The sequence below is a fragment of the Kwoniella shandongensis genome, chromosome 9 (genome assembly GCF_008629635.2).
Source record: "Kwoniella shandongensis chromosome 9, complete sequence".
In the NCBI taxonomy this organism is placed as follows: domain Eukaryota; kingdom Fungi; phylum Basidiomycota; class Tremellomycetes; order Tremellales; family Cryptococcaceae; genus Kwoniella; species Kwoniella shandongensis.
The window spans coordinates 895,780-912,063 of record NC_089295.1 but is presented as its reverse complement, the minus strand read 5'-3'; the positions used below and the strand labels follow the sequence as shown (position 1 = coordinate 912,063).

At 50.2% G+C, this 16,284-nt stretch overlaps 7 protein-coding genes across 7 annotated transcripts; 4 read left to right on the top strand and 3 right to left on the bottom strand.

The window, feature by feature from the left end:
* Positions 1 to 423: 423 nt before the first annotated feature.
* On the top strand, positions 424 to 2,664 carry CI109_105248 (uncharacterized protein; the record flags this gene model as incomplete). The annotated part of the gene is made up of 10 exons (XM_032003271.1): positions 424 to 561; positions 639 to 690; positions 763 to 1,110; positions 1,268 to 1,512; positions 1,587 to 1,628; positions 1,697 to 1,805; positions 1,878 to 2,083; positions 2,175 to 2,227; positions 2,298 to 2,323; positions 2,444 to 2,664. The coding sequence occupies 10 exons, from the start codon at positions 424 to 426 to the stop codon at positions 2,662 to 2,664; spliced, it is 1,440 nt and encodes a 479-aa protein (XP_031862593.1).
* Positions 2,665 to 2,849: 185 nt separating this feature from the next.
* Positions 2,850 to 3,742, bottom strand: CI109_105247 (uncharacterized protein; the record flags this gene model as incomplete). Its single annotated transcript, XM_032003270.1, has 4 exons — positions 2,850 to 2,888; positions 3,023 to 3,118; positions 3,316 to 3,443; positions 3,583 to 3,742. 4 exons carry the CDS (start codon positions 3,740 to 3,742, stop codon positions 2,850 to 2,852), a joined length of 423 nt encoding a protein of 140 aa, XP_031862592.1.
* A 430-nt stretch (positions 3,743 to 4,172) lies between these two features.
* Positions 4,173 to 5,736, bottom strand: CI109_105246 (uncharacterized protein; the record flags this gene model as incomplete). The annotated part of the gene is made up of 7 exons (XM_032003269.1): positions 4,173 to 4,226; positions 4,286 to 4,501; positions 4,553 to 4,631; positions 4,685 to 4,878; positions 4,930 to 5,031; positions 5,085 to 5,273; positions 5,407 to 5,736. 7 exons carry the CDS (start codon positions 5,734 to 5,736, stop codon positions 4,173 to 4,175), a joined length of 1,164 nt encoding a protein of 387 aa, XP_031862591.1.
* Positions 5,737 to 7,582: 1,846 nt separating this feature from the next.
* CI109_105245 (uncharacterized protein) lies at positions 7,583 to 8,454 on the bottom strand (the record flags this gene model as incomplete). Its single annotated transcript, XM_032003268.2, has 6 exons — positions 7,583 to 7,694; positions 7,769 to 7,829; positions 7,883 to 7,907; positions 7,977 to 7,992; positions 8,040 to 8,346; positions 8,406 to 8,454. 6 exons carry the CDS (start codon positions 8,452 to 8,454, stop codon positions 7,583 to 7,585), a joined length of 570 nt encoding a protein of 189 aa, XP_031862590.2.
* Positions 8,455 to 9,803: 1,349 nt separating this feature from the next.
* CI109_105244 (uncharacterized protein) lies at positions 9,804 to 10,067 on the top strand (the record flags this gene model as incomplete). Its single annotated transcript, XM_065967621.1, has 2 exons — positions 9,804 to 9,927; positions 9,988 to 10,067. 2 exons carry the CDS (start codon positions 9,804 to 9,806, stop codon positions 10,065 to 10,067), a joined length of 204 nt encoding a protein of 67 aa, XP_065823693.1.
* A 31-nt stretch (positions 10,068 to 10,098) lies between these two features.
* Positions 10,099 to 13,255, top strand: CI109_105243 (uncharacterized protein; the record flags this gene model as incomplete). The annotated part of the gene is made up of 5 exons (XM_032003267.2): positions 10,099 to 10,280; positions 10,339 to 10,762; positions 10,810 to 11,836; positions 11,886 to 12,429; positions 12,484 to 13,255. 5 exons carry the CDS (start codon positions 10,099 to 10,101, stop codon positions 13,253 to 13,255), a joined length of 2,949 nt encoding a protein of 982 aa, XP_031862589.2.
* A 513-nt stretch (positions 13,256 to 13,768) lies between these two features.
* On the top strand, positions 13,769 to 15,407 carry CI109_105242 (uncharacterized protein; the record flags this gene model as incomplete). The annotated part of the gene is made up of 8 exons (XM_065967620.1): positions 13,769 to 13,831; positions 14,041 to 14,107; positions 14,208 to 14,258; positions 14,399 to 14,700; positions 14,846 to 14,875; positions 14,943 to 15,005; positions 15,121 to 15,190; positions 15,304 to 15,407. 8 exons carry the CDS (start codon positions 13,769 to 13,771, stop codon positions 15,405 to 15,407), a joined length of 750 nt encoding a protein of 249 aa, XP_065823692.1.
* Positions 15,408 to 16,284: the final 877 nt, after the last annotated feature.

Here is a 16,284-nt window from a genome sequence, read left to right as displayed (position 1 = left end):
AGTCATCTGCCGAGATTCGTGCCGAACATGACATGACGTCAGGGGAAGGCGGGTTACTAACCTTTTCTTTTCTATTTTCGTTTGTTTCGATCGAGGGTTTGGATGACTGGAATCAATCGGCTTTTGGCTTAGCATCATCATACGTATTTTAGTGGTGGAGGTTGGTACAGAGATGGAAATGTAGACAGACACACTCAGTTGACGATGTAATCGATTTTGGTTTTTGGAGACAGGACAGTATCATACACTTTCTTGATCTGGCACTCCTGATTTACTGAAGGATTCGAATAACAAGTCAGATAGACCGACTCCGATATCCGCCTGCCTTGTGTTCAGCAGTGCGATACAAAGGTCAAGTAGAGCGAAAGATCAATCGGTATTCAAAGATACTCAGGACGTAGTCCATACTTCACGCCGACCACCATGTCGCCAAGTTCGACAAGCCCCTCGATCAAGGATGTCTTCACGTCTAAGGAGACTCCAGATGGGAAACCTCGAGTCGGTTTTTTCTCTGTCGATCTCTTCAAAGCGAAGCGAGAATGGGCCAAGCTCACTTTCATGGTATGTACAGCTATGCTTGACAAGTGTAGAGTCTTGAGGAGTTGTGAGCTGATCTTGGTGTCTTCTTCGCGATGTAGACATTTGGTATGATCACTGTATTCATGTTCCTCTTCTTATCTATATACTTTGGTGAGTGATCCCGTCCCTCGTGTCGCGGTCGTATCCCTAACCCCTAGAGACGAACCCACTGACATTGCGCAGGATCATACTACAAGCAAATACCTCGTGCCGATCACTTCTCCATCGAACTCCTCTTGCTCGACACGATAGCCTCACCCGTCGGTTCTTCTCCCCATCCTGCCATCCTCGGACTGGCATTACGTCAAGCCGTGTCGAAGGCTATGCAGACCCAGCCCCATTTAGGTTGGTATGAGGCCGATCAAGCGACTTTGCAGATGATGAGAGTGACGCCTGGTGGACAAGGGTTGGATCCATTCGAGTATGCAACGCAGAGAGTGTTGAATCAGGATGTTTGGGGGGTGGTCATCGTCAATGCGAACGCGACGAGTGGTGTTTGGGCAGGCCTGACAGAAGGGACAATGTGGGAACGTGAGTTCTTTTGCTTCATAGACTAGCGCTAGTTCTCGACATCCCTCATATCGACGTCATTCCACTTGACATCTTCCTGTTGTGATGTCTCCGACCGCATCTCCTTTCATCCACTCCGTTCTTATGAGGTCGTATTGATAAACCTTGCTTCCCCCAGCCACCGGAGCGATGACGTTCCTCTACGAGGAAGCGCGAAACTTCTACGCTGCAGGACAATACGTTTCACGGCTCACCACCCAACTCATGACATCAGCCGGCTTATCCGCCGCGACCGAGCTCTCATCTCAGATCCTGGCATTGGGTAACGCTTCGGCGGTCTTGACCACTGGTGCAGAGGCGGGGGCGGTAGTAGCGCCATTTAGCTATAATTTGCATAATTTGAGACCGTTTGATCAACTTGCTGTGAGTCGTCTTTTGCACCGCTCACGAGGTAGGGTGAGTGGCGAAACTTACTTTTCGCCTCTCCGCATCATCAGGGTATCGCTGGGACGACAGTCGGTACGATCTACTTGATCATTGTGAGTTTAGCATAGTGGGCCGCAAGCATCACACCCAAAGCTGACAATGAGACCTCGCCCGCGTTTAGTTCACTTTCCTCATCTCGGTCACATGGAACACGAAGGGTCTTCCTCTGATCCAAGAGCAATTGACCATGGGGTCCGAAGTATTGGTCAAGATCCTTATCCCATTTGTCGGTGAGTCTGACGCTCATCACCACACAGTACTACATGTACACACATCTGACAATGAATGTCTTACTCACTTAGCATACTTCTGGCTGTCGCTCCATTACTCTCTGATATCCCTCGCCTTCCTCGTCAACTTCTCGAGAGAATTTGGCAAGGGCGGTTTCGTCGTATATTGGATGTTGAACTGGATCACCATGTCGGCACTTGGTTTCGTCATGGAATCGGTTTATCTCTGGTTGGGACCGTTCTTCCCTTTCTTCCTAGTATTTTGGGTCATTATCAATGTAAGTGGAGTGCAGCTCAGCTGACATTGACAAGGCTGGAAATAAGTTGGAGAATAGTACGCTGATGCGAATTGGTGTCACTCGTACGTAGGTCTCAGTAGCGTTCATAGACATTGCGGATGCGGCGACATTCTATCGATATGGGTGAGTACAAGTACAGCATGGGTGTGGTGCGAAGCACGAGCAAAGGCTGATATCGTTGTTATGTTCTCAGTTACTTCCTGCCTATCTGGAATTCTGGTGAGTTGTCAACGAGTCCCCTCCTTCACACCACTTCAAGGCTTTGACATACATTCATCCTCCCTGCTTTGCAAATCTCTCCGCATGGCATGGGCTGATCGTCTCACCTGCATACGCTAGTCGACGGCGCGAAATGTATCATCTTCGCGACGAAGAACCATCTCGTGCAGAATTTCGCCGTAAACCTCGGTTGGATGGTCGTTTTCATGACGTTGTTGGGTATAACAGTGTTCAGACAACGGAAGACGAAGCAGGCAAGTATGATGAAAGAGAAATGGGAGGAGATGAAGAAGGAGGATGAGAAGGAAGGCGGTCAAGGGTCGAATAGAGCTCGAGAATAAATGGAGTGTAAATCCGTTAAAGTGATATCATATTATAATTAGAGAGATATGAGAGATCCAAGGGGGTATCAAGATGCATGTACAGTAGATGCTGGATTATAATGTTGTTACAATGATATTGATTGGCGTACAATGGCTGAGAGTAAAAGGATCGTCGTCGTTCCGTCGAGGCGTGCGAGCGCCGACTAGTTGTTTGTCGAAGTCTGATCACCGCAATTCAAGCACTACAGAACATCACGTATAATGCATGATCAGCACAACTCTCATCCGAAAAGATGAACGATGACATCCCAGAAAACCTCGCCTCTGCCACTTGCATCACCAGAGATGAGATCAGACGAGGACGACCCCAACTCACCTTGTAGAAGATTGTACTTCCTTCATCTGCAGAACGGAGTTGCATCTCCTTGTAACTGAGACCGATATGACCACATTTCTGACATTTCTCTTGGGCCTATGGGGTTGGGTGGAGGGATAAGATCAGCTCTGTTCCGGTGATATCGCTCGGTGTACCACCAGCTGTTGGGAAGGGCGGATCGTTGTTCAAGGCGTGAGAATGACACGATCATGATCGGATAGACGTCGACCATCGTGATGACGAAGAATGATGTGGGAGTCGAAGGGTGAAGCTATGCCCCGCGCAAAACTCACGACTGGATCTCTACCCTTCGCAGCTTCTCCACCGTCCACTTTGTTCTGCACCAAATCTCTTTTACTTCGCAATGCACTTGGGAAAGCGTTAGGCGACGAATATGTCTTAGTAGCCAAGTTCTCGTATGCTAAAAGCACGATGCGAAGTAATTCGTCAGCTCTTCTCTCTCCATACTCAATCCCCTGATCACGAGTCATGAGATCAGGAGGGTGGTATTGTACTTTCAACCATCGAAGCACGAGGAGGAAGAAAAAGTTTGTACTCACACGAAGCAGGTTCTTTTCTTCCACATTGATGACAAGCAATTTCATCCTGATCATCTTTCGGTAAATCTAATAATGTCCCGCATGCCGGACAGAATAACAAAGAACCGATTCGGTGAGCGGAAACTCGTGATGTTGATGTTGCTCCTGATCTGGGTGCCATTGTGATTTGATAGATCGCTGAATAGCTGTTTGCTGTACTGTTTTCAGTATGGATGAATCAAGAAATCGACTTGACAGCGACGTTGAGCGGAAAAATGTTGAAAGTGCGAGTGAAAACAGTGGAGGTTAAGAAGTCTTATTACGTAACATGTATTCGAGCGAAGACCACCTCGATGATGCCTCGTTCTTTCAACCTTTAATCGTCAAGCCATGCATCACACACAAACGACATATAGGGCCAACGCAGTGGCTAAAAGAAGCTAGGAATGGTGGCACGGAGCCCAGACCAAGTCAAAGTATAGACATGCACATCAAATCGAAAAGCGGTCGAGCCAAAGACAAAATTAGGCTCTCACATTAGGGGACGATATGTAAATAGTAGTAAACAAGAAACGGCATGGAACATCAAAGTGGAAAGGAAGGAGAGACATCTAAGCCGAGGCGGCGACGGCAGGAGCAGCGGAGGTGGTAGCTGAAGGCTTAGGCTGGGAGATGCACCAAATGATGAGCTTCACATGTTGACTAGGTGGATTTCCGCACTCACCTCCTCCTCGAGCTTCAAGGGCTCAGAGGCGATAGGCTCTTCAAGCTTGGGAGCCTCAGAAGCAACGGCGGGAGCAGTCTCAGTAGCAGAAGTCTCGGTGGCTTCCTTAGGTGACTCCTCCTTTGGGCTGGCAGGACCGTGAGTCTTCTTGATCTTGAAGATGTCACCGATTCGAGCGGAGAGCCGTCGGTTGGCCTTGAGGTTAGGCTTGGAGGTCTGAGGTGAGATCAGTATCGATACAAAGCATCAGAATGTGGTATTACTCACCTCCTCCTTAGTTTCCTTGGCAGTCTCGGTGGTGGACGCCTCAGCTGGGGTCTCCGAAGGTGCGGCGACAGCAGTCTCACTACGAACATGGCCTGAGTATAAGCAGGCAGATGAAAGAAAATGTCCACTCACGCCTCCTTAGGGGCTTCAGCAACAACGGGTTCCTTGGTGACAGGCTCCGGCGCCGCAACAGGTGTAGGCTCAACGGCAGCAACATGGGTAACCTCGGGAGCAGCAGCCACCTCGGATGACTCGGCAACCGGAGCGGCGGTCTCGGTAACGGGAACGACAGCAGCAGTCTCGGGAGTGGGGTCGGCCTTTTCGGTCTGAGAGGAATGTCAATAACACCTTCCGTTACGAGCAGGAATGAAGCTTACCTTGGGAGTCTTCTTCTTCTCCTTCTTGGGAGACTTGTCTTTGCTACCGAAGAACTTGGCGAAGAAACCCTTGCCTTCGGACTTGGTCTTCTCGACCTTCTCCTGCAATCGAGGTTAGACGTGACTTTGAACAGAACGATGAGGTTCAAGCTTACCTTAACAGCAGCCTTCTTCTCTTCCTTCTTTTCCTCCTTGGTCTCGGTGGACTTGGGGGTCTCGTCTACAACCTTGGGAGCTTCCTCGACGGGCTTGTCAGCCTGAGTGCCGTCGACCTTGGTGGCGGGTTCAGCATCGGTGTGGGCGGTGCCAGCTTCGGCGTGAGTGACAGTGGGTTGCTTGTTGACCTGTTGGCGAGAGATAGAGACACATCACAGTCAGGAGCAGATTGAGTAGGTGAATTTGAGGTAGTGAAGGAGGGAGAAGGTAGTGCGAACATGATCAGCAAAGATAGACACGAACAGACCTCCAGCAACTCACGTCATCGGCGAGAGGTTCGACGACAGTGGTGGCGGCGACGTCCTCAGTGGCAGGAGCCTCAGGCTTGAGGGTCTCCTTGACTTCCTCAGGAGTGGGGACGGTCTCAGCGGCGGCCTCGACGGGAGTCTGTTCCGTGAAAGGGGTTTCAATTTCGGGTTCAGTCGCGTGTTCAGAGATAGGTTGAGAGATAAATTTGGGGACGGTGTCATCAACGGATTCCGAATCGACCACGACGGTTTCGACGGGTTCAACAGCGGGTGGTTGTTCCAGTGCGGGAACAGGTCCAGGGGCAGAGTGGGTGGCAGAGTGAATGAAGTCGAGGAGAGCCATTTTGCGAAAGGAGGGACGTGCGAGTTGGTCGTTTAAGTTGGATAAAAGGTGCAGAAGGGATTGGTTTTTCGTTAGCTCTAGATTCGGTGTCGTGCAGACGTGTACTACAATGCTCAAAAAGGTGGAAACAAACGGTGAAATGTGTGCGAAAAGAGTTGGGAATGGAAAGCTCGAGAAAGGTAAAAGGGAATCACGGATGTGGAAGGAGATGATAGACCTATGCAGAAGGCGGGCAGGATAGAGTGAATGGTCGGTTGTGGTGTTGAGTGATTATGCCAGCTAGGAAGGCGCGAACAGGGTCACCATCCCAGGTAGGAGTGGATGTCACAATGAATAGTGCGAATTGATGATGGCGGGTCATATCCAGTCTCGTGGACTAGGAGGCTATCCGCGCCCGGACCCGGTTGACAAGAGCTTTGTTTGGCAGTACCCTCGCTACCCACCACTCTCCCTCCATCGTTCAAGCGTGATTGGAACATCAAGTAGGGCGAGATAAGACAAAGTGTAGATTAAAGGATGGATGGATGGGCCACCTCGACGAGACCGAGACATGGCGAGAGGCAGAGGACTTACGGGCTTGACTTCCTCGGCAGACATGTTGAGTGATGGTGTTGTTGTTGAGTGTAAAGTGACTAGAATGAGTGTGTGATGCGAGATATATCAACGTGATTATACTATGTAGTGTGAATGACAGTCAACGTATTCGACAAGATGGAAGTTGTTATAAAAGAGAAGGAGGAATGAATGGATGAGGTGAATGAGCAGTGACAATGGGAAACTAGAAATGGGAGTTTGGGCGGGGTGTTTCTTGGTGGCGAACCGTGACTCGACTACGAGTACTGTGTACTGCAGAAAGGACAAAGAGAGATCTGTGCACTGCTATGCAACATGCAACTAACTATGTTACGGTCACGCTACTATACATATAATGTGCATATGCATGCTCGATGCGGCAAGTCTCCTCTGACAAAGGAGCAAAGGAGCTAATGAACAAAACCCCTTGTTATGAGCTCGGACCATTTCCGTTTCATATCTCTTCTCCTTGTCCCTTTTGTTGTATGATGACCAGGTCAGTGCGATCGGCACATCCAACTGTCAAGTACGGGTCACTCTCTCCCCACTTGATTGCATCTGGATACCATACTACTACCATATACAGCAGACAACGTATGCAGTCGACGCATAGCCTACCAAGACTAAGACTCAAACTCTTTTTGTACATTTTTTTCCCAGCGGGCAACAAGTCACGTCCCAAACTATTTGGGTGGCAAAAGCAAGAATTAAACTGGCGGCGAATCTCAGGAACGACGCTAAAACAAGGTACACTTTCAGTAATTACGCAAGGGTAACGCAAGGCAAGGGGAGAGGACAGGGAAAGATAAGGTGGTCCGAGCGGTAGGGTGATTCGTTTCAGCTTGCTTGGCATGCTTTTGGTGAGGAAAGGAAAGTGTCCCATCCATATATATATATTTCTCATTTGGGCAATAGCTCGCTTGGTCAATCCCATCCATAAAGGATCGACTCGCAGTACCAAAATTTTATACATGGATCCGTGCGCACTGATCCACACATATGCTTCAATTGCTAAGGGAAAGTAGGAGCTGGCTGAAACCAGGCGCTAGGGCTCGACAAGCGAAGCGACCATCAACGCGTCCAAGGCCGGTAGAGCGGGACAATGATCGGAAGGTGGTCTACTAACAGCCCTTCCACAAACTTCATTGATGATAGATATCAGGATGCTTGCAGGTGCATGCAAATAATCGATCACAAGGAAATCCCAACAAAAGCAAGTACTAAAGCCCTCAATCACTTGTCACTATGTCAGGACGTGCACTAGCCCCCTGTTCTAAACGCAGACTCCCTCGACAAGATTATACCCCTTTCTACAAGCGTACGCGACACATTGTCCCGCAGTGCATGTGACGGCGTTCTGTGCGATACCAGGCAAAGTGGAGCAGCTGACGAGACATGGCAGCGATCAGCACTCGGTTTGTTCACGATCAAGCGCTGAGTCCGGCAGGCTTGTACTCACTCCAAACCACTCAAAGTGGCATTGCCGAGAAATTCTCCATTCAAACATCCTCCACAGCTCTCTGCGAGGAGGATTAGCTTCTTCTGGCTTTCCTTCAAGAAAAGGCACACTCACCGAGCTCGAAGCTGACGTCAAGGTACTGTATCAATCGAACAACAAGCGCAACGTTCAGCCAAACACCACTTCATTACGTTGGATCGCTACTCACCTCATAAGAATCTGATCTAGAGATCCGACAAGCTGTTCCTTGTGCGGGACACAAATCATTCACCGATCTCTCAACTTATCCCACGACGATCTCCTCCTTGCCAAGCTCGATGCTTGGGAAATCGGATCATGCGTAAATCGATAGGCGGAGGTGTACAAGTCACAAATCACCTCTTCCCCATTGCCCTCCAGCTGATAGGTGTAACAGGCACAATAGGGCTGTCGGGCGGGACTGAAAACGACCAAGGGGTAGGTCTTGCACGCTTCGAAACAGCTTGTGACGTCGGTCGCGCCATATTGGAAGGAAACGGCATTTGGATCATCCGGAGTTGGCATTGAGGAATAACAAGCGTCAAAAACAAACGATGTGGCTGTGTCGTAGGCCTATCGTAGTCTATTATTCAGCCCGACGAGATTGATTGCAGACTACCGTGCGTCTGTATGGTTGAGTAGAGCGGACTTGAATAGAGTTTGACCATTATGATCATATTCGTCACCTACAAGATATGAGGGAAACATCTGGCACCTGGTGCGAACGACCGCACCTTGGGAGATTTGCAGGTGAAACAAGGTGCCGATTGCCACAGTTATCACCAATGCTGCAAATACTGGAAGGGACACATTTGTGATCCAAGCCAGTCGTCTCTCCCCTAACCCTCTCACAGGAACACAACATGAAATTTGGGACTAGATCCTACTTCCTGCTTTCACCGGGTGCCCTTCTCATGACTGCTAGGGAGAAGGAGCTCTCGAGCTGCAATGCTCTTATCCCACGTACGTTCTCCTCAGAACAGCGGTATAGTACGTCGTGTCAGATCAATGCACATCGTATTCCTGTCGCACCTGTTTTCTGATTTTCGGTGTGATCCGATTCGGTCTAGGGCTATGGTGGAAATGGATTTAGTCATAAATTGCCTTAGCAATCGCGCTAAGATATTGCATTCGTGATCCCTTCGTATCACTTCAGGCAACAGAGGTTGAATGACCGTTGATGACAGACGTTCATGTAACTCATATCTGCGTTGATTTCAATCTTATATTAGTTGAAGCTCTTATCTATCCTTGATATAGCAAGCGGGGGGTATGACGACATGCCCTGACCTTTTGCGGTTTGTTGTTGTTGTTGTTGCCACCCGTCGGTCGGTCCCTTCCGTTTGCCACTTGCCACATTGGGGATGCTTCTATAACCGGTCAGACACGTTCCCGAGCGTCCGACACAGTGAGTCGATCAGAATCCCGTCTTGTTATCATCATCACTATCACTACCATCAACATAGACCCAACCTCATCCATACTCGAGCATATTCATTCATTCATTCATTCATTCATTCATTCATACACACACAATCACGCTGCATCCCTTCCCCCAACTCGGATTTTGACATCCCGAGCCGACCAACGCGCGTTCCCTTATCAGCTGATTCCCGAATTACAATATCATTCATCCTATACGTGTCGTTCGTGTTGCCACCACATCGGACAGACAGACAAGTGAATCTCATTGACAAGGTTCACCATATCCATTCTTTGGATCGTTTCGGCATCACCAATCGGCATTTAGTGTCTCCCTCATCTATCGAACTTTGATTCTGCTTACATAGCACCAACCATCGTTCTCTCTTATCACAACCTTCCATCGTGAGTACTCACCTTCTCCGACATTGCGAATCCCTGTGGTTAGCTGCTGACACAACCCCATCGTTGATCCCCTTCACTCCTTCTCTCACCGTTCCCCCATATCTCACCGTTTCAGCTGACCCAGACGACCGCTACTGTTCACACTGGGACGAAGATCCATCCGTGATCAAACCTCCTAAGCGTACCCTTCATGCCCTTGTCGGACCATGTCGACCACGAAAGGCGACTGCAATCCGACGGGAGGGAAACCGGGAGGCCTGGAGGAAATAGGGCGGCGACAAGTTCGAGTGGCAAGATCAGAAGAAAGGGTATACGTGAGTAACACTGGTCTTCTACAAGTAGCGGATGGATGCTGACAATGGTCTCGCGTCCAGCTCTAGATGTTAGGTTGGTGTACTTCTATATTACAGCGCGTACGTCAAGGGTTACTGACAGTAGTTTTTCTCTGATATAGCGATGGCAACAACTCATTACTTAGTCCGATCATGTCACACTTCTCCTCTCTTCCCGGCATTCCCACTTTGAAGGGTTTCCTCCCCACCTCACCTAGCAAGCAGCCAACCGCGTTTGTCGAAAGTCCAAAGGTTAGCGAAGAGGTCGGACCAGGTGCAGAAGGTATAAAGGCGGTGTGGCAAGAAGGAGATTTAGATGACGGAAGGGGCAAAGCGTAGGTCCGGACAACTGATGCGTTTCCGTCCCCATGACTGACCGAAACTCGCTTGCAGCCCGTTACTTCTTGTTTGGCGAAAGAGACACGCACTTCAGATCTTTACTACAACCAGCAGTGTCATACCCGATGATCCACATGTTCCCGAGACGTTTCCGCCTCCCGAAGAGGTACTCTCAATCCCCACCATCCTGTATGACGGCAAAACAATACGATCAAGTCCTTCCTTAACACCCGCTGTAAGCAGTTCTTCGAATGTGGAGCAGGTGTTATGTGCCAGGCTATTGGAGAGGACGGCGGATTGGAAAGAGCGCGGTCCGCTTGTGGCGATAATCACCGTCACTCTCGCGGCTAGGAGCTCAGCCCTCGGCGCCTTGGCTTTGGTCATCGTCAGCTTAAGAACAGGAATCGCCATAAGGAGAATAGAATTGGGTACTGGCACGGCGGCTGCGGTCCACAGCACAACTCGGGCGATAGCAGTGGTGAGTCGACATGGTTTTGCCATGACTGACGCTGACGCATTTGATAGTCCACTTCACATCCAACACCAACTGTCCACCTTTATGACCCAATCACGTTCTCGCCACTGTGCTCTCCGGTCACCGAGCTCCCCGTCAACCCTCGTACCCAGCTCCCCGTCCTTGCTTTGCACGGTCGTCTTCTCGCATTCGCGACAAACGACGCACCTCATGCTCCTGGGCCGACCGGCTTGGGATCTATTGTAACCGCAGCGTCATCGCTTCGAGCTGCTCAAGCGGCGTCGGCTTTTACGGAGAAAACCAGACGCACGTCATCAATTACCGATCATTCGCAACAAACGGCGATCCTGGCATCTGCGGTGGAGATTGGTGGTGGCGTGGCTCGAGGCGTATGGGCAGGCCTCAAGATGGGTGCAAAGGCTGCTGGTAAAGCTCGGAACACTGGGCTTGCACAAAGCGCTCCGAACGATTCAAGCAGTGGTGGGCTGGCTGGTGTTGATAGTGACGGGGCGTTCGACTCGGAAAGTCGATCTTTGGACGAATCCAGTGTTCTGGGAGACATTACAATCACGACAACGCCGACAGGTGGAGAATGGATCAAAGTCGTTGACTTGTTCCCAAGATTAGTAAGGTCTAAGCGCACGAGCAAGCCTGCACATCCGACTTCTATGCCATCAACGTCCGCCGCTGGTGCCGAGTCCGACACCCACGCCGGATATGAGACTGTAGCCCATTTCCGACTTCCGCCCTCAACATCCCATCTCCCTCTGGAGAGTACTCCTTCTCATGTTCGGTCACCACGCCGATCATCAAACGACAAACCGCATCCTGTATCATACCTGTCTTTCTCCCCGACTGGCACCCAACTCTTCGCTGCGCCAACAGACGGTAGATCATTCCACATCGTTCAGATACAACCTGCTGGAGCGCTGAAATCGCGAATCCGCGGTGAATGTAAGGGCGAAGTATGGCATGTATATGAGCTGAAGAGGGGTCATACGTCTGCTAGCGTATCTGAGGTTAGCTGGGATAAGGCAGGTCGATGGGTAGGGGTGGGAACGTCTAAAGGCACAGTCCGTGAGTTACCTAAACTCCATAACCTGGTACTCGCTAAACCCCTTTCTAGATGTCTTTCCCATCACTCCAACTGGAGGACCTCCGACGGCTGCCTCCCACGCGAATCCCAGGATCAGCAATTCTTCGCAAATGTACCCTCTTTCAGCAGTCATCATGCCGATCGTAAGATTGCGACCTGGACGCACTGCTACCGATACAACCCCAACCCATATCCAGCAACCATCAATAGTCTCAAACAGCGGCGCAGCCTTTTGTTTCCTCGATTATCGCCGACATCCAGTCTCAGGTCATCTTTATTGCCAGGACATCGCTATATTCAGACCATCGGTGAATATTCTGGAGCTGGCGAGAGTTGATCTCCGTGCGATCAATCACGCAGAATCATCAGTGGTCTCGGCAGGTTCCTTACAGCGACGTGGTAGTGCTCTGACCGAGATGATGCGGAACAAGGCGTTTGGGGAGCAGAGTGATCTGTGGTCAGAGTCGTCGATCAAGGCCAAATGGACTTTGCCGGCAGGATTGGACATTACGACACTGCTTCTGAACCCCAGCAAAGCTCGAAAGCTGTCGGGAAATGGTTCATCTCGTTCGAGGTGAGTATGGTAATTCGCCGTGACCTCGATCATGACTGACAGAAGAATGTGTAGATCCCTTGCCAGGGCAGAGATCCAGACCCATTGCATCAACCCGAGAATGTTACCCACTTCCATCTATCTTTCTCGTCAGGTTGATTTCTTCGCTGCACGGCCCATTGACGAGTACTCTCCGCTTTCCATTCTCGATGTCGAGGCGCGAACACATCGACTTGTCTTCCGCCACGAAGTGGAAGCGAGATCTTCGTCATCTGTTGAACCAAAGTCATTCGATGAGCCACTTTCGTCAGCCCTTCACTCGGTGATCGAACCTCGTCTTTCACCTCAGCTACCTGGTTTACCGAACGGCTATCCCTCCCGGGGGAAATGGCATCATGCGATACCCATCAGATCGGTCACGGCGGGCTTGGGTGAAGGAGTTGATCGAGTGAAACGCGAATATGCTCGAGCACAACATATCCGGACTCGAAGGCGGGAGAGCGAAATCACGGCCAACGGACTAAGTTTCGAGGAAGATGCAGTGTTCGCTTCTGGTCCTGAGCGAGATATCGAAGTGTATCCTGAGGACGACGAGGACAATTCAAACTCTTCGCCAAGCAGCGGGGTTCTCCCTACGACGAACACGGAAAGCTCTTTGGCAGGAGATGAGAAGGATGATAGGGATAAAGAGGAATGGGGTGAAGGGTGGGAAGAGGAATATCGAAGAGCGGTGGAAGATGACGGAGGACCGGACGATCTAGTGTTAGGTTTGATGGACGAGGAAGAGGAAGAAAGGAGGAAATGGGAGTTGAGGCAGAAGGCGCTAGCGCGGCAGTTTGCCAAGTAGCGGGAGGCGGTTGATGAGAAAGAAGGTGGATGATGGCGAGGATGGGTGTAGAAAGGGGCAGCAGATCTTCTTCATCTGATCGAGCCGGGAAGACTACCGGTGTGAAGGGAATTAGTTGTATCTATATAGCTCAGTACCTAGGAAACACAACAATATATACAAGTCATAAATCATACATCACATAAACGCAAGCAATGCAATGAATGCATACATATCAACACAGCGCGAAGACGAGTGACGATCATGTAGTAGCTAGGAAAGAATGTGGAACGACAGATATCGGCCGAAGTGGTGTAGGCTTCTCTTATTGTCGGGTTCGCTTGGGAGAGCAGTATGAATGGACCACCTCCACTTTTTATACGAACGACAGCGTTGGGTGATGAGTTAGTTTACTTTGTTGCTCCTTTCTGTATTCCTCCCAGTGACATTGACATCAATTACGGTCCTGAGCAACGAGCATTTATAGCTAATCATACTTTGGTCGAATACTTTTTGAGATAGAGAACGCAAATCATGGCACCTAAAGGTGGAAACGCAAAGAAAGAAGGTGGTCGAGCGAAGAAGGCCGAGAATGAGGTACGTTGCGTTGTGTTGCGGAGACCAGTGCGCCGCGCCCTACGCCGTTAAAGCTAGTAACGCTCCTCTCTTCGTACTGCGTACCGCGTACTACGTTGTGCCAATGGTGTTGTAATTCTATCTGCGACATGCTCGAAAAGGATGGAAACGGTTGGAGAGCCGGAGCTGACTGATTGTCTTTCCATTCGGATTCGGTTTCGCGGTTGTAGGAGAAGAAAGCGGCCGCCGAACAGAAAGCGAAAGAGGCTAAAGAGGCTGATGCATGGAAAGACGGAGGTGAGCAATACCATCCGTCTCGCTGGTGGTGCTACAGTCATGGCGGCAATGAAAGCTGGAAGTTTGCTGATGTGCCGTTCGACTCGTCGACTCGTTGTAGCCAAAGGATCGTCCAAAGCTGAGGCCGCTGCTGCTAAAGCCGCCGAGCAAGGTGGGTGCCGTATGATTTGAACGAACGAACGATTGTCAAGGGAATGTGTGTGCTGATCACTGCGAGTGCCCTCTCACCTCGTTCCCCCGCTTCTTTCACCCGCTTGTCCCCGCTACCCAACGCTTCGCCCATCGCTGCAGCTCGGAAGAAAGCAGAGAAAGAAGCCCTGCTCGCAGCTGAAGAAGCTGCCCTCCCCTCAAAAGCCAAAGCAGCGCCTAAAGCCGGTGGGAAAAAGAAGGCCCCCGCAGGGGACAAACTTACACCTACCGGTACGGGTGTGGCGGGTTACGGTCTGAACGACCCCTTGGGTCTGAGGAAGGCGAAGGGTGCTGATGGCGAAGATGAGGAAGTGGTGGAGTTGAGCGCAAAGGGTATCGATGAGATGTTGGAGGCGATGGAAATCGTTAATCAGAAGACGGACAAGGCTGCGTTAGGTGCAAAGGTGCGTTTTGCTCTGGCCGGAATAGTGATCAATGGGAAAAGAAGGTCTAGATTTGAGGGATGTTACAGGGGAAGGTGCAGATGGGGAAACGCACACAGAGCTGGTAGTATCGGTTGCAACCTATGCTGACAAATCGTAATTCCAGGCCGGACTCGTCATCGATGCGCATCCCGAGGTGAGTCAGAGCTCCTCTCTGTCAGAAGGGGAGACAGTTGCTGACGGATCTCATTCACACCCCGCAGAGACGATTCAAAGCTGCTTTCGAGGCATATCTTGAGCGAGAAATGCCAATTCTCAAAGAAGAGGTAAGCTACGTGTAACTTGCCCCCTTCCCCTCCCATTCATTCGGAGACTTCCATCATATCCTGGCCCGATATATATGTTCTTGGTAGACAACAGCTGATATACCGTACTCTGCAGCACCCCGGTTTACGGCAAAACCAGATGCGCGACATCATCTACAAGCAATTCCAGAAAGCTCCCGAGAACCGTGAGTGCACCGATTTCCCTCAAGCAATATTGAAGATTGATTGCCGTTGTCACGGAGACGACTTGCTTGAAAGAGCCGATAACAGAGCTGATGTAACACCTCGTACGCCGCAGCATTCAACCAAGCCAAGATCGCATACAATGCGACAAAGGACGAAAAGGTGGATGCGCTCAAGAATATCATGGATGCGCGAGAGGCCAAGTACCGTGTGCCATAGACGCGGGGTGGTTTTGTAGAGCCTGAATGAGTGTATTGGGAAGCTTTGACTTAGATGGTAGGCTGTGTGGAGAAGTATAGGACAGTATGCATGGTCGTGATGATTGTGCCAGTCGTGTGACTCGATGTCGTGAATGATTTGTATCTGCTCAGTAACCAGATATGCCTCTTGGTCCATATGACGCGCTTGCTTATGCTTTCAGTGACCTTGCTATACCGTCCTGGTGACCAAAAAGAGACTCTCCGCGGTGGTACGTTCTTCCGTAACCAGAGTCAAAGCAATCCTAGAGATCCAATGATCAAATCGTGATCGTGCCCTTTCGCTGGCAACCTCTGATCGAACCATTGATAAGACATATATATATTCATGACTGAGGGCATCCCTCACCGATAGTGAGTCAGTCGACATATCCCGTTCGAAATTGATTTTTGAGTGAAAGTTTTGGGATATACATTTGTATCCCCTTTCAAATTGGTATCAACCTCGAGAATCGAACGAGTGAATCTCAAAGTAGACGACATTGATGCATTTCGCACAGCTCCCGGGAAATGGGGAGTGGCGTCATGACCGTTTCCGTACTTGGATTGCTTGATTGGGGGTCTGCGTGATCGGGAGGGGCTATATTTGGGTAAGGGGGGGCACAGTGTTTCAAGGGGAAAGCACGTACTGTACAGCGTGAGAGAGGCCGGAAGACCGACTGGTCAGCTGAGTAGCGATAGCGATCAGGCGTGGTCCAAGCGTATCGTTTCAGGTGTCAGTCATGCTATATTCCAACTGATTGCAGATGTATGTCAGATTCATTCAAGTTGAAAGGTCAATACACGTAATACGTCAGTCACTAGTCGCTAGTCAGTCAGTAATTGGTTTTGAGCTGTGA